This window comes from Oncorhynchus kisutch, linkage group LG4, assembly GCF_002021735.2.
Source record: "Oncorhynchus kisutch isolate 150728-3 linkage group LG4, Okis_V2, whole genome shotgun sequence".
In the NCBI taxonomy this organism is placed as follows: Eukaryota; Metazoa; Chordata; class Actinopteri; order Salmoniformes; family Salmonidae; genus Oncorhynchus; species Oncorhynchus kisutch.
In genome coordinates, this window is record NC_034177.2 from 64,174,251 (window position 1) to 64,188,447 (window position 14,197).

General features: G+C 42.8%; 1 protein-coding gene across 1 annotated transcript; it reads left to right on the forward strand.

Annotated features, from left to right (window-relative positions):
• Positions 1–724: 724 nt before the first annotated feature.
• hcar1-3 (hydroxycarboxylic acid receptor 1-3) lies at positions 725–3,517 on the forward strand. The gene is made up of 2 exons (XM_020481569.2): positions 725–917; positions 1,391–3,517. Exon 2 carries the CDS (start codon positions 1,495–1,497, stop codon positions 2,500–2,502), a length of 1,008 nt encoding a protein of 335 aa, XP_020337158.1. The 5' UTR covers positions 725–917; positions 1,391–1,494; the 3' UTR covers positions 2,503–3,517.
• The last annotated feature ends 10,680 nt before the right edge of the window (positions 3,518–14,197 follow it).

Consider the following 14,197-nt stretch of genomic DNA (forward strand, 5'->3'; position numbering starts at 1 on the left):
CACTTCCTTGACCAAGGTCCTTCTTGCTCGGTTGTTCAATTTGATAGGATGGTAAGCTCTAGGCAGAGTCTGGGTAGTTCCATATCTTTTCAATTTCCCAATGATGGAGACCTCTGTGCTTTTTGAATCTTTCAACACTCTAGAAATGGTTTTATACCCTTCCCCAGATATACGCCTCATCACAATCCTATCTCTGAGATTTACGGACAATTCCTTGGACTTCATAGTATAGTTTCTGCTCTGACATGTGATGTCAACTGTGGGACTTATATAGACAGCTGTGTTTCTTTTTAAATCATGTCCAAACAATTTAGTTGGCCACAGGTGGACTCCAATCAAGTTGGAGTGACATCTCAAGGATGATCAAAGGAAAATGGATGCACCTGAGCTCAATTTGGAGTGTCATAGCAAAGGGGTGTTAATAATTATGTAAATAAGGTATTTCTGTTTAATTTTAATAAATTAGCAAACATTTTGACAAAGCTGTTTTCCCTTTTCCATTATGGGGTATTGTGTGTAGATGGGTGAGAAAACAAATTGATTGAATCCATTTTGAATTCAGACTGTAAAACAACAAAATGTGGAATAAGTCAAGGGGTGTGAATACTTTCTGAAGGCACTGTATATGCAGACATGGCTGAACAAGATGACACTCAAAAGAGGGTTTGGTTGTGATTGCAAACTCCCTGAATTAGCTCAGAGATCACACTTGTGATGTCATGTTTGCACTGGCCTGCCCTCAGAGGAAGTCAGTCTTAAAGTGTATGTCAAGACGCCTCTCGAAAAAAACAACAGAAAATCCTGAACAGTGGAAACACACAAGAGAGGAGATCTGTTGAGGACATTCAAAGTCACCTACAGGATTCTAAACTGCTCTTCAACCCCAAATGCAGTCATTGACCCCAAACGCTCAACTGGTGAGTAGTGAATATGCGAAAAGTGATCTTATATATATATATATATATACACAGTGGGGCAAAAAAGTATTTAGTCAGCCACCAACTGTGCAAGTTCTCCCACTTAAAAATATGAGAGAAGCCTGTAATTTTCAGCATAGGTACACTTCAACTATGACAGACAAAATGAAAAATAAAATCCAGAAAATCACATTGTAGGATTTTTTATGAATTTATTTGCTAATTATGGTGGAAAATAAGTAAAAACCAAAAACCTCAATGAGGTCGAAGGAACACACAGCCTGACTGAAAGCAGTTTTGCTGAGCTCTTTCCCAAGCCCTGTAATAGACAAACCTCCAATAAGCTTCCTTTTTATTTACAAAGAGGTAGGCATATGAACAGACTATTTGTAGAAAACAGCTCTTTGTCTGTCTTGAATAAATTACCCTGGCAAATTTGATGTTATTTTCTCACATTTGCCTTGTTTGTGCAGATATCCTCTGAGATGCTCTGAAAAGAGGAAGAAGAAGAGGCAGATTGTGTGAAAAACACCAACATCTGAGTCTTCCTGGAAGCAAAAACATACTCAATCTAACGATGGTTGATGAAGCAACAGTAGTGCACAGTAACTCTACCGGAAGACTGAACCAGCCCTTCCACTGCCTGGCCACTCAGAATCTGGTGGCCAACATACTGCCTCCTGTCCTGATTATAGAGCTCCTAGTGGGCTTGCCAGGCAACGTAATGGCCCTGTGGATCTTCACCTGCCGTCTGAAGACTTGGAGGGCCAACACCCTGTTCCTCTTTAACTTGGTCCTGGCTGACTTCCTACTGCTCATCTGCCTGCCCTTCCGCATTGACAACCTGTTCCGTGGGGAACACTGGGTGTTTGGCGAAGCCTGGTGCCGGATCAACCTCTTCATGCTCGCTGTCAACCGCTCGGCCAGCATCGCCTTCATGACTACCGTGGCCTTCGACCGCTACTTCAAGGTGGTCCACCCACACCACCGTGTCAACCACATGACATCTACCCAGGCAGGATGGGTGGCGGTGGGCATCTGGGCAGTGGTGATCTCCCTGCGGCTCCCCCTGCTGACCACCAACCTCCTCAAGCAGGATGGCAACATGTCCCTGTGTCGCAGCTTCAGCTCCTACACTGTGACTCCCCTGGCAATCGAGATACACAACATGGTGTTCGTCGGAGAGTTCTTCCTGCCCCTGCTGCTCTTGCTCTTCTGCTCAGCCAGGATTGCCTGCATCTTACGCCAACGGCAACTGGACAAGGAGCAGAAGGTTCGGCGGGCCATCCGGGTGGTTGGGCTGATCGTGGCTGTGTTTGTGCTGTGTTTCTTTCCCGGCATCGCCACAGGCCTGAGTACGGTCTATATCAAGAAGGTCAGACCCAGGGACTGTCTGTCTTACAACATGGCTGCGCAGCTCTTCAGCCTGTCCATTGGATTTACCTACCTTAACAGTGCTCTGGACCCAGTCATCTACTGTTTTTCCAGTTCCATGTTCCGAAACTCCCTCAAGAGCTCCATCAATAAGCTGGGCCTGGTAGAGATGAGGCTGAGTCGACGGGCAAGCATGACCAGCGATGGGTGAAGAGTGAGGCCTGCCTTGTTCAGGGGCAGAACGGCAGATTTTTACCTTGTCAGCTCGAGGATCCGATTCTGTAGCTATGTGGGATACATACTTGAAAGGACTGAGTACGTGTGTATGTGTGTATATGTATGTGAAACAAAGACAGGAAAAAGAAAGCCTTCATTCTACTGAATGGTTATTTTTTTTTATAACCGAATGATGTAGAGTGACATGTTTTTGTCTTGATTTAGTCATGTCTATCAAATACACCATTTTTACCAGATGCAGTGTTAAGGGATGTTTCAAAATGTACAGATCGGGGACCAGGGGGAGAATGGGGGAGGGACATGCTTTCTATTTCAGTCGAGGAGGATTTAGTATTTTCTAAATCAAGTCCAGGGGAGGGTCATGCAATTTGTAATTGATTACATTTGAATATTTATCAGTGTTTTAGAATTAGTTGCTTATTATGCTATACAATGCCTTCAGAAAGTATTCCCACCACTTGACTTTTTCCACATTTTGTGTTAAAGCAATTAAAAAAAATTATGTCACTGGGATTTAAAAATGTTTTATTTTTATTTTTTACAAATGAATAAAAAACGCAAAGCTGAAATGTCTTGAGTCAATAAGTATTCAACCCCTTTGTTGTGGAAAGCCTAAATAAGTTCAGATGTATAATAATGTTGCTATGGATCGGTGTCCCGTCAACTGGACAGTTGTTGCTCAATATGCATAATGTGACTAAAATATTGTTTTAAACAAAAACAGAAATTTGGTACATAGAAGTGTCTTATATGGGCAAAATGCTTCAATTCTGGTTAATGTAATTGCATTGTCCAATTTACAGTAGCTAGTACATCGCAAAAATAACATGCTATTGTTTGAGTGCACAACAAAACACTTGTATCACAGTGACAGGTTTGATACATTCACGTCTGAAGGTAAATAATTGAATTACATTCTGAAATCTTGCTCTGATTTGTCATCCTAAGGGACCCAGAGATAAAAATGTAGTGTGGTTTGATAAAAAAAAATAAAGTACCATTTAGTATGCACGAATTTTGTATTTCCACAAGTTGAACTTGCAAAGAAAAATCTGTGCAAATCGAATGCTAAACATTGTTTCAACCAGTCAAATTAGGTTTGTATTTATTCCTCAGACACTCAAGTAACCAGCCTTTGCTATCATTCTGCATTCAGTATATCCACTGGAAAGCCCAGTTTAGCCAGGAAGATATGACGCGTCATTGCGCGCCGATGACATGGCGGTGTTCACTTGACTGTATCTTTGTCCAAACGATCGTTTTGAAACCAAGCTAGCTAGATAGCCAATGACCTGTGCTTTACGTGAGTAGGTGGGAACCCGTTGTGTGAAACCCGTTTTGAACATAAATGGCTACTAATTCTGGAAAAGCTCAATCAAAGTCCAGGTATACAGATTTTGGATGATATTCTAACAGAAATCTACCAGGAAAGTGTCACGGACTCAATGAATATAGTTTAGACAACAGCTAAAGGAGGGGAAGCTACTTTAGACTGGTAAGTGAAATACCAGTCTTTATATTTATATTTTATATTTTGTTGTTAAGTATTCATTTGAGAGATTTTTGAAATATTTTCTTTGATTGCTATATATTTATGTATATAAACTCAGCAAAAAAAGAAATGTCCTCTCACTGTCAACTGCGTTTATTTTCAGCAAACTTAACGTATAAATATTTGTATGAACATAATATTTAACAACTGAGACATACACTGAACAATTTCCAAAGACATTTCCAAAGACACAGAAATTGAATAATGTGTCCCTGAGCAAAAGGGGGGAGGGGGGGGGGGTAAAAATCAAAAGCAACAGTCAGTACCTGGTGTGGCCACCAGCTGCATTAAGTACTGCAGTGCATCTCCTCCTCATGGACTGCACCAGATTTTTCAGTTCTTGCTGTGAGATACCCCACTCTTCCACCAAGGCACCTGCAAGTTCCCGGACATTTCTGGTAGGAATTGCCCTAGCCCTCACCCTCCGATCCAACAGGTCCCAGACGTGCTCAATGGGATTGAGATCCGGGCTCTTCGCTGACCATAGCACAACACTGACATTCCTGTCTTGCAGGAAATCACGCACAGAACGAGCAGTATGGCTGGTGGCATTGTCATGCTGGAGAGTCATGTCAGGATGAACCTGCAGGAAGGGTACCACATGAGGGAGGAGGATGTCTTCTCTGTAACGCACAGCATTGAGATTGCCTGCAATGACAACAAGCTCAGTCCAATGATGCCGAGACACACCGCCCCAGACCATGACGGACCCTCCACCTCCAAATCGATCCCGCTCCAGAGTACAGGCCTCGGTGTAACACTCATTCCTTTGACGATAAACGCGAATCCGACCATCACACCTGGTGAGACAAAACCGTGACTCATCAGTGAAGACCACTTTTTGCCAGTCCTGTCTGGTCCACCAACGGTAGGTTTGTGCCCATAGGCGAAGTTGTTGCCTGTGATGTCTGGTGAGGACCTGCCTTACAACAGGCCTACAAGCCCTCCGTCCAGCCTCTCTCAGCCTATTGCGGACAGTCTGAGCACTGATGGAGGGATTGTGCGTTCCTGGTGTAACTCGGGCAGTTGTTGTTGCCAACCTGTACCTGTCCCGCAGGTGTGATGTTCGGATGCACCGATCCTGTGCAGGTGTAGTTACACGTGGTCTGCCACTGCGAGGATGATCAGCTGTCTGTCCTGTCTCCCTGTAGCGCTGTCTTAGGCGTCTCACAGTACGGACATTGCAATTTATTGCCCTGGCCACATCTGCAGTCCTCATTCTCTTTGCAGCATGCCTAAGGCACGTTCACGCAGCTGAGCAGGAACCTTGCGCATCTTTCTTTTGGTGTTCTTCAGAGTCAGTAGAAAGGCCTCTTTAGTGTCCTAAGTTTTCATAACTGTGACCTTAATTGCCTACCGTCTGTAAGCTGTTAGTGTCTTAACGACCGTTCCACAGGTGCATGTTCATTAATTGTTTATGGTTTATTGAACAAGCATGGGAAACAGTGTTTACACCCATTACAATGAAGATCTGTGAAGGTATTTGGATTTTTTCAAATTATCTTTGAAAGACAGGGTAGTGAAAAAGGGACATTTCTTTTTTTGCTGAGTTTATAATGCATAATGAAATATCTATATGAATAGCAAACAAGGCACTCGAAAGCCACAACATGTCAAAGTCAACATAAAATACACTTTGGGCTCCTGACTTGCGCAGTGGTCTAACACACTGCAGTAGCTGGTTTGAATCCAGGCTGCATCACACCATGATTAGGAGTCCCGTAGGGTGTTGCACAACTGCCCCAGCATCGTCCAGATTTGGGCGGGGTAGGCGTCATTGTAAATAAGAATTTGTTCTTAACTGATTTGCCTAGTTAAATGTTCAATAAAAATAATTGAAAACACTTCTTGCTCACACACGCTTTTTCAGTTCTGCCCAAACATTTTCTATAGGATTGAGGTCAGGGCTTTGTGATGGCCATTCCAATACCTTGACTTTGTTGTCCTTATGCCATTTTGCCACAATTTTGGAAGTATGCTTGTCCATTTGGAAGACCCATTTGTGACCAAGCTTTAACTTGATGTCTTGAGATGTTTCCTCAATATATCCACATAATTTTCCTTCCACGTGATGCCATCTATTTTGTGAAGTGCACCAGTCCCTCCTGCAGCAAAGCACCCTCACAACATGATGCTGCCACCACCGTGTTTCACGGTTGGGATGGTGTTCTTCGGCTTGCAAGCCTCCCCTTTTTTCCTCCAAACATAACAATGGTCAGTTATGGCAAAACAGTTCATTTTTGTTTCATCAGACCAGAGGACATTTCTCCAAACAGTACGATCTCTGTCCCCATGTGCAGTTGCAAACCGTAGTCTGGCTTTTTTATGGCGGTTTTGGAGCAATGGCTTCTTCCTTGCTGAGTGGCCTTTCAGGTTATGTCGATATAGGACTCGTTTTACAGTAGATATAGATACTTTTGTACCTGTTTCCTCCAGCATCTTCACAAGGTCCTTTGTTGTTGTTCTGGGATATATTTGCACTTTTCAAACCAAAGTACGTTCATCTCTACGAGACAGAACGTGTCTCCTTCCTGAGCGGTATGATAGCTGCGTGGCCCCATGGTGTTTATACTTGCATACTATTGTTTGTACAGATGAACGTGCTACCTTCAGGCATTTGGAAATTGCTCCCAAGGATGAACCAGACTTGTGGAGGTCTACAATTGTTTTTCTGAGGTCTTGGCTGATTTCCTTTGTTTTTCCCATGATGTCAAGCAAAGAGGCACTGAGCTTGAAGGTAGGCCTTAAAATACATCCACATGTACACCTCCAATTGACTCAAATTATGTCAATTAGCCTATCAGAAGCTTCTAAAGCCATGACATCATTTTCTGGAATTTCCCAAGCTGTTTAAAGGCACAGTCAACTTAGTGTCTGACCCACTGGAATTGTGATACAGTGAATTATAAGTGAAATAATCTGTCTGTAAACAATTGTTGGTGTCAAACAAATTACTTGTGTCATGCCTGTAATCCATGGTTTCTGGTTTGGGTATGTACGTGCAGTCACTGTGGGGATGACGTCATCGATGCATTTATTGATGAAGCCAGTGGCTGATGTGGTGTACACAGTGACTCCTCAATGCCATCGGAAGAATCCTGGAACATTTTCCAGTCTGTGCTAGCAAAATAGTCCTAAAGCTTAGCATCTGCTTCATCTGACCAGTTTTCTATTGACCGAGTCGCTGGTGCTTCCTGCTTAAATATTTGCTTGTAAGCAGGAATCAGGAGGATAGAATTATGGTCAGATTTGCCCAATGGAGTGCGAAGGAGAGATTTGTATGCATCTCTGCGTGTGGAGTAAAGGTGGTCTAGATTTGTTTTCTCTCTGGTTCCACATTTAACATGCTGGTAGAAATTTGGTAAAACGGATTTAAGTTTCCCTGCGTTAAAGTCCTCGGCCACAAGGAGCGCCACCTCCGGGTGAGCTTTTTCCTGTTTTTTTTATGGCGGTTTATGGCGGTATACATTGAGTGCGGTCTTAGCGCCAGCATCGGTCTGTGGTGGTATGTAGACAGCTATGAAAAATACAGATGAAAACTCTCTAGGTAGATAGTGTGGTCTACAGCTTATCATGAGACTCCTCAGGCGAGCAAAACCTTGAGACTGCCTTAGATATCGTGCACCAGCTGTTGTTTACAAATATACATGGACCACCATCCCGTGTCTTACCAGGCTGCTGTTCTCTCCTGTCGATACAGTGTATAACCCGCCAGCTGTATGTTATTCATGTGATCGTTCAGCCACGACTCTGTGAAACATAAGATATTACAGTTTTTAATGTCCCGTGGGTAGTTTAATCTTACTCGTAGGTCATCGATTTTATTTCCCAATGATTGCACGTTGGCCAATAGAACGGATGGCAGTGTTTTTTTTTCTTGATCGCCTACGAATTCTCAAAGGCAGCCCGAACTCCGCCCCCCTTTTTCTCCATCTTCTCTTAATGCAAATTACGGGGATTTGGGCCTGTTCCAGGGAAAGCAGTATGTCCTTCTCGATGGACTCATTAAAGGAAAACACTTCTTCCAGTTCGTGGTGAGTAATCTCTGTTCTGATGTCCAGAAGTTATTTTCAGTCATAAGAGACAGTAGCAGCGACATTATGTTCAAAATAAGTTTTAAAAAACAAGTTACAAAGAACGCAAAAAAAACGAACAAAATTACACAGTTGGTTAGGAGCACATAAAACGTCAGCCATCCTCTCCGGCGCCATTCTACAAATCTACTTACACATTTCTGCAACAAACAGTGTTAGAAATGGGTGTAATTGGTAAATCTCTTCCTCTTCTCTGTAACTCCACACGTTTGAGTTTGAGTGAGCGACAAAGAGAATGAGCAAGAGAGAAACTTTACATGGCTCACCAAGTGAAGTGTCTGTTGAATCAGCTTTTGCACATAAAAAAAGGGGAGTTAAAATTGGATTTGCTTTACAATCTTATATTATTAGAAGCGGTGCTACAAAATAGGTTCTGCGGCTGTCCCAATAGGAGAACCCTTTTTGGATCCAGGTAGAACCTTTTTGGGTTCCAGGTAGAACCTTCTGTGAAAAGGGTTATATACTGAACAAAAATATAAACGCAACATGCAACAATTTCAAAGATTTTACTGAGTTACAGTTTGAATGAGGAAATCAATCAATTGAATTAAATGAATTAGGCCCTAATCTTTTCAAATCAAATCAAATGTTATTTGTCACATACAAAAGGCATGACAGTAGTTTGCTTATCATGTCAAATATAATCGTATATTTCAGATCAACTCCAGACCAGCCATTGCATTGACAGCCGCTGTTGCGTTAGCCATCTGGCCTCTGACGTTGATCCTAGCTTTACCATCAACTGGCTAGCTTTATCAAGCAGCTTTAGATAGGAGGGGACAATATATTTGCTAGTTAACAATCTGATTGATAGTTTATATGATTGCCATTAACATTAGCAAGATAGCTAGCTAAATTGAAACTGTGGGGTATCATTATAATCCCATACAACTTTCATATGGAATGTTGCCAGATGCTCTTGAGCAGGCTGCCTGAGCGCAGAGATCTATAGCTGTGCATGAGGCACAGATTCCAATTAAAGTTTTAGCAGGAACTTCTGCTTCTGTAAGGTTTCATGGCTTACTGCTGCCACCTACTGTACGGGGTAGTGAAACAAAACATATTTAATCGCTTTAGCTGGAACTGATATGCCTACCTTTTTTTTATTTCACCTTTATTTAACCAGGTAGGCTAGTTGAGAACAAGTTCTCATTTGCAACTGCGACCTGGCCAAGATAAAGCAAAGCAGTTCGCCACATACAACAACACATAGTTACACATGGAATAAACAAACATACAATCAACAATACAGTAGAAAAATCTATAAACATCATGTGCAAATGAGGTAGGATAAGAGAGTTAAGGCAATAAATAGGCAATGGTGGCGAAGTAATTCCAATATAGCAATTTAAACACTGGTGTGCAGAAGATGAGTGTGCAAGTAGAGACACTGGGGTGCAAAGGAGCAAGATTTGAAAAAATACATACAGTATGGGGATGAGGTTGGATGGGCTATTTACAGATGAGTTATGTACAGGTGCAGTGATCTGTGAGCTGCTCTGACAGCTGGTGCTTAAAGCTAGTGAGGGAGGTAAGAGTCTCCAGCTTCAGAGATTTTTTCAGTTTGTTCCAGTCATTAGCAGCAGAGAACTGGAAGGAGAGGTGGCCAAAGGAAGAATTGGCTTTGGGGGTAACCAGTGAGATATACTTGCTGGAGCGTGTGCTACGGGTGGGTGCTGCTATGGTGACCAGTGAGCTGAGATAAGGCGGGGCTTTACCTAGCAGAGACTTGTAGATGACCTGGAGCCAGTGGGTTTGGCGACGAGTATGAATCGAGGGCCAGCCAACGAGAGCATACAGGTCGCAGTGGTGTGTAGTATATGGGGCTTTGGTGACAAAATGGATGGCACTGTGATAGACTGCATCCAATTTGTTGAGTAAAGTGTTGGAGGCCATTTTATAAATGACATCGCCGAAGTCGAGGATTGGTAGGATGGTCAGTTTTACGAGGGTATGTTTGGCAGCATGAGTGAAAGATGCTTTGTTGCAAAATAGGAAGCCGATTCTAGATTTAACTTTGGATTGGAGATGTTTAATGTGAGTCTGGAAGGAGAGTTTACAGTCTAACCAGACACCTAGGTATTTGTAGTTGTCCACATATTCTAAGTCAGAACCGTCCAGAGTAGTGATGCTGGACGGGCGGGCAGGTGCAGGCAGCGAACGGTTGAAGAGCATGCATTTAGTTTTACTTGCATTTAAGAGCAGTTGGAGGCCACGGAAGGAGAGTTGTATGGCATTGAAGCTCATCTGGAGGTTATTTAACATAGTGTCCAAGGAAGGGCCAGAGATATACAGAATGGTGTGAACTGCGTAGAGGTGGATCAAAGAATCACCAGCAGCGAGAGCGACATCATTGATGTATACAGAGAAGAGATTCGGCCCGTGAATTGAACCCTGTGGCACCTCCATAGAGACTAACAGAGGTCCGGACAACAGGCCCTCCGATTTGACATACTGAACTCTATCGGAGAAGTAGTTGGTGAACCAAGCGTGGCAATCATTTGAGAAACCAAGGCTGTTGAGTCTGCCATTGAGAATGTTGTGATTGACAGAGTCGAAAGCCTTAGCAAGGTCGATGAAAACGGCTGCACAGTAATGTCTCTTATTGATGTCGGTTATGATATCGTTTAGGACCTTGAGCGTGGCTGAGGTACACCCATGACCAGCTCTGAAACCAGATTGCATAGCGGAGAAGGTATGGTGAGATTTGAAATGGTCGGTAATCTGTTTGTCAACTTGGCTTTCAAGACCTTAGAAAGGCAGGGTAGAATAGATATTGGCCTGTAGCAGTTAGGGTCTAGAGTGTCTCCCCCTTTGAAGAGGGGGAAATTGAGGTGCAATAATTGTACTATTTATTTATGTAAATAAATGCGATAAAAATTGGTGGATTGTAGTAGGATATTGAAATAAATGACAGACCTGTGTTACTTGATACATTTAGTGATAATATAACATCAAAACAGTATTTAGTGGAACAGAAGGAAATGTGCAGCACAATTAACATTGCAATTTGCTAACAGACAAAGGATTGCCATTAGAAGCCAACAGTGCAAGCAATCCAGATATCATTAATTCAACCATTATACTGCAGTTTTACTGCATTTTGTAAGGGTATCCTGTATTATTGTGCATGTTTATCTCACATGCTGGTAGCCTAGAATGAATGTTATGAAAGTGAATGTGCACTTTTCAATTGGGTGGACTGCAACTACGAAAAACACACTGCCATAGCCTGTAGTGAAAACACAAGCATTTATAGCATTGAAGATTCTCTAAATTAGGGACCATATCTGATAGCTATAGGACCACAGAGACTATCACAAATTTGAGCGTTTAATGAACTAGCAAATTCATTGACTTGGAGGTGAATATATTTCACCTCCAATATATTTCATATTTCTTTGTTTAAAAGAAATTGCCATTTCATCACCTGCCGAATGAAAACCTCAAAATGTCCCTACTCCTATAAAAGTTAATCGGCCCTGATAAGCTGAAGTGGTCTCGGCCCGAGTACCATTAGCCGGAGCCCATAGTATTATGATTCTGCCGGAGAGAGCTCGGCCTGCATGAAGCCCACCCTGAGTCACAGTCCAGGCCAAATCCCCAGGGTCTCAAACGGAATAGGCCTGAACCCAGTGTGTTGACTGGGTTCAAAATGCCACAAGACCCTGACCCTGCTTTGGTGAGCTCTGCCAGCTGTTTGCCAAGTGTGCTCAACTCAATCATGCAAACCCTGCTGAAAAAGAACATTACTCCAATATTAATAGTTGTAATGGTTCATGTGTTTTATATGCAATGGGTGCACCGCCCACAAACACTATGCACATGTTTATATAGATGTGTTTCTATTAATTAAGTAGCATTTAGATAACTGGTCAGTAATTTAATCAGATTTCAACCAAAAAACAGATTAGCAGTAGCGCATTTGAGGAATGGGCGTGGCGATCGTTCAGAGTTCCAGGGCTCGCTTCAAGGCCACTCACAACATACTTATAAGAAATGAAAAACAGAAAACTGGTAACAGTATAGTGTCTGAATCCTGAATAATTCAGTCTATTAAATCGCCAGAAAAAATATTGTATTTTTTACAATATGCCCAAGGACTAAACCAAATCAAAAACAGTAAGGGTGCCACAAAAGGCGCAACAAATAAACTAATAACTATGTCTAAAACCCACACTTACTCCAGTGCTCACTCACTCCGCTAGTCAATGAACACGCACACACAAATTCTACCACCTGCTACAAGTAGGCTACCACAGCAATTCTTGGCTTTTTCATTAATTACGTATCTCTTCCACACTTCAGCAAAACACTCGAGATCTGGACAAGCTCACCAGAGGCCCAGGAATCGATGGGCCCTGTCAAACTCCCAGTGAGTATGGTGTTGCGACTTGTGGAGTAAACGTGGCGCAATCTGCTTCTTTTCATCTGTTTCTATTAGTCTACTTCTCATCTGTGTTTGTTTCGTCACTGGTTCTTTTACACCATGCCCAAACATCAGAACTCAAAAGAGCAGACAACGACTCTTGTTTCAGCACTCACGCCACCCTATCTGCGTCGTAACGAACAATGAGCATCACACACCCCAGGAATCTTCCCCTCCAGTTGCTCAACTTCTTCATTTATCGCGACCCCAGTAATCACTCCTTTCAATGGCACCCTTTTCTTGAGAGCAAGACAATTCACATTTCTTGCCCCAATGGGTTAAACGCGGAGTGCCTTCTCCCTCTGACCAGCAGAACCACAAACAATTATTACAAGACCACTTCTGGTTACCCTCCCCGATTCCACAGCACCCAATTCTGTTTTCACCCACCCTGAAACCACAAATGTATCAGCTTAAAGGCAAGAGTCCACCTTTTCCAAAAACATCACTCCTACTGTCACAGATGCATCTTTATCCTGACCCTCAGTACAAGCCTCTGGCTCGAGAAATTCATCACACTTCATACCGATACTTTGCCCTCATACACTTCCATTTCTCCTCCTGTCTTCATCTCACTCAGCTTACACTTTCTACCATTCCTCTTTAACAAACCATCTCCCTTTTTCCCGCGATTTTTAACCGACTCAAGCTCACCCTCTTCCTCCCTCTCTCTTAGACCTCCTCTGCCTCTCTTTTCCCCCTCCATTCCTCCTCTGTACTCCAAATATATGTCCCCTTATGATGATACTGCACTTCTCCTGACATACATCTTGTTCTTGCCTTCTCAAGGGACGCCATTTAACCGGCTGTCACAATCTCCGTACGGTCAGCACGGACCCATCAGGATCTAGCACTCAACAGTGCATCCCACTTATAACGCAGCTGCTTCGTCTTGATGTTCTTCTTTATCAAAAGCTACCGCAACACTTTTCCAGTTCAAACAGGCACGCTCTTCCAACCACCACCCACCGTCTCGCTTCACTCGCTTGGTCAGAGGACGGCGCATCCGTCCATCTCTCATTATAAGAGCAGCGAAGCATGTGCACCCGTTCAGGTAATCAGAGGCAACCTAACATGATTTGGGCTCACTTACACACAAAGGGGTGGGTTAATAACATGAGATTAACACGTCATATACAAACCACAGTAACCCCCTTTGGCAAACATGTGTCACGCTCGTCGTAAGGAGGAGACCAAGGCGCAGCGTGATGAGAATACATTCTTCTTTTAATAACCGAAGAACACTAAACAAACTATACAAAACAACAAAACGAACATGAAGCTATGCACAACGAGTGCTGACACAGTCAACTCTCCATAGACAATAACCCACATAATAACCAAGGAATATGGCTACCTAAATATGGTCCCCAATGAGAGACAATGAAAAACAGCTGCCTCTGATTGAGAACCAATCTTTGCAACCATAGACATATAAACCCCTAGACATACAAAAAACCCTAGACAATACAAAAACTAAACAAACCACCCTTGTCACACGCTGACCTAACACAAATAATAAAGAAAACAAAGATAACTAAGGTCAGGGCGTGACAACGTGTGACATATGAAAGACAAGTTATTTTGATATAAT

Coding starts and splice junctions, on each gene's coding strand:
- hcar1-3 (XM_020481569.2), top strand. CDS start 1,495: ATGGTTGATGAAGCAACAGTAGTGCACAGTAACTCTACCGGAAGACTG.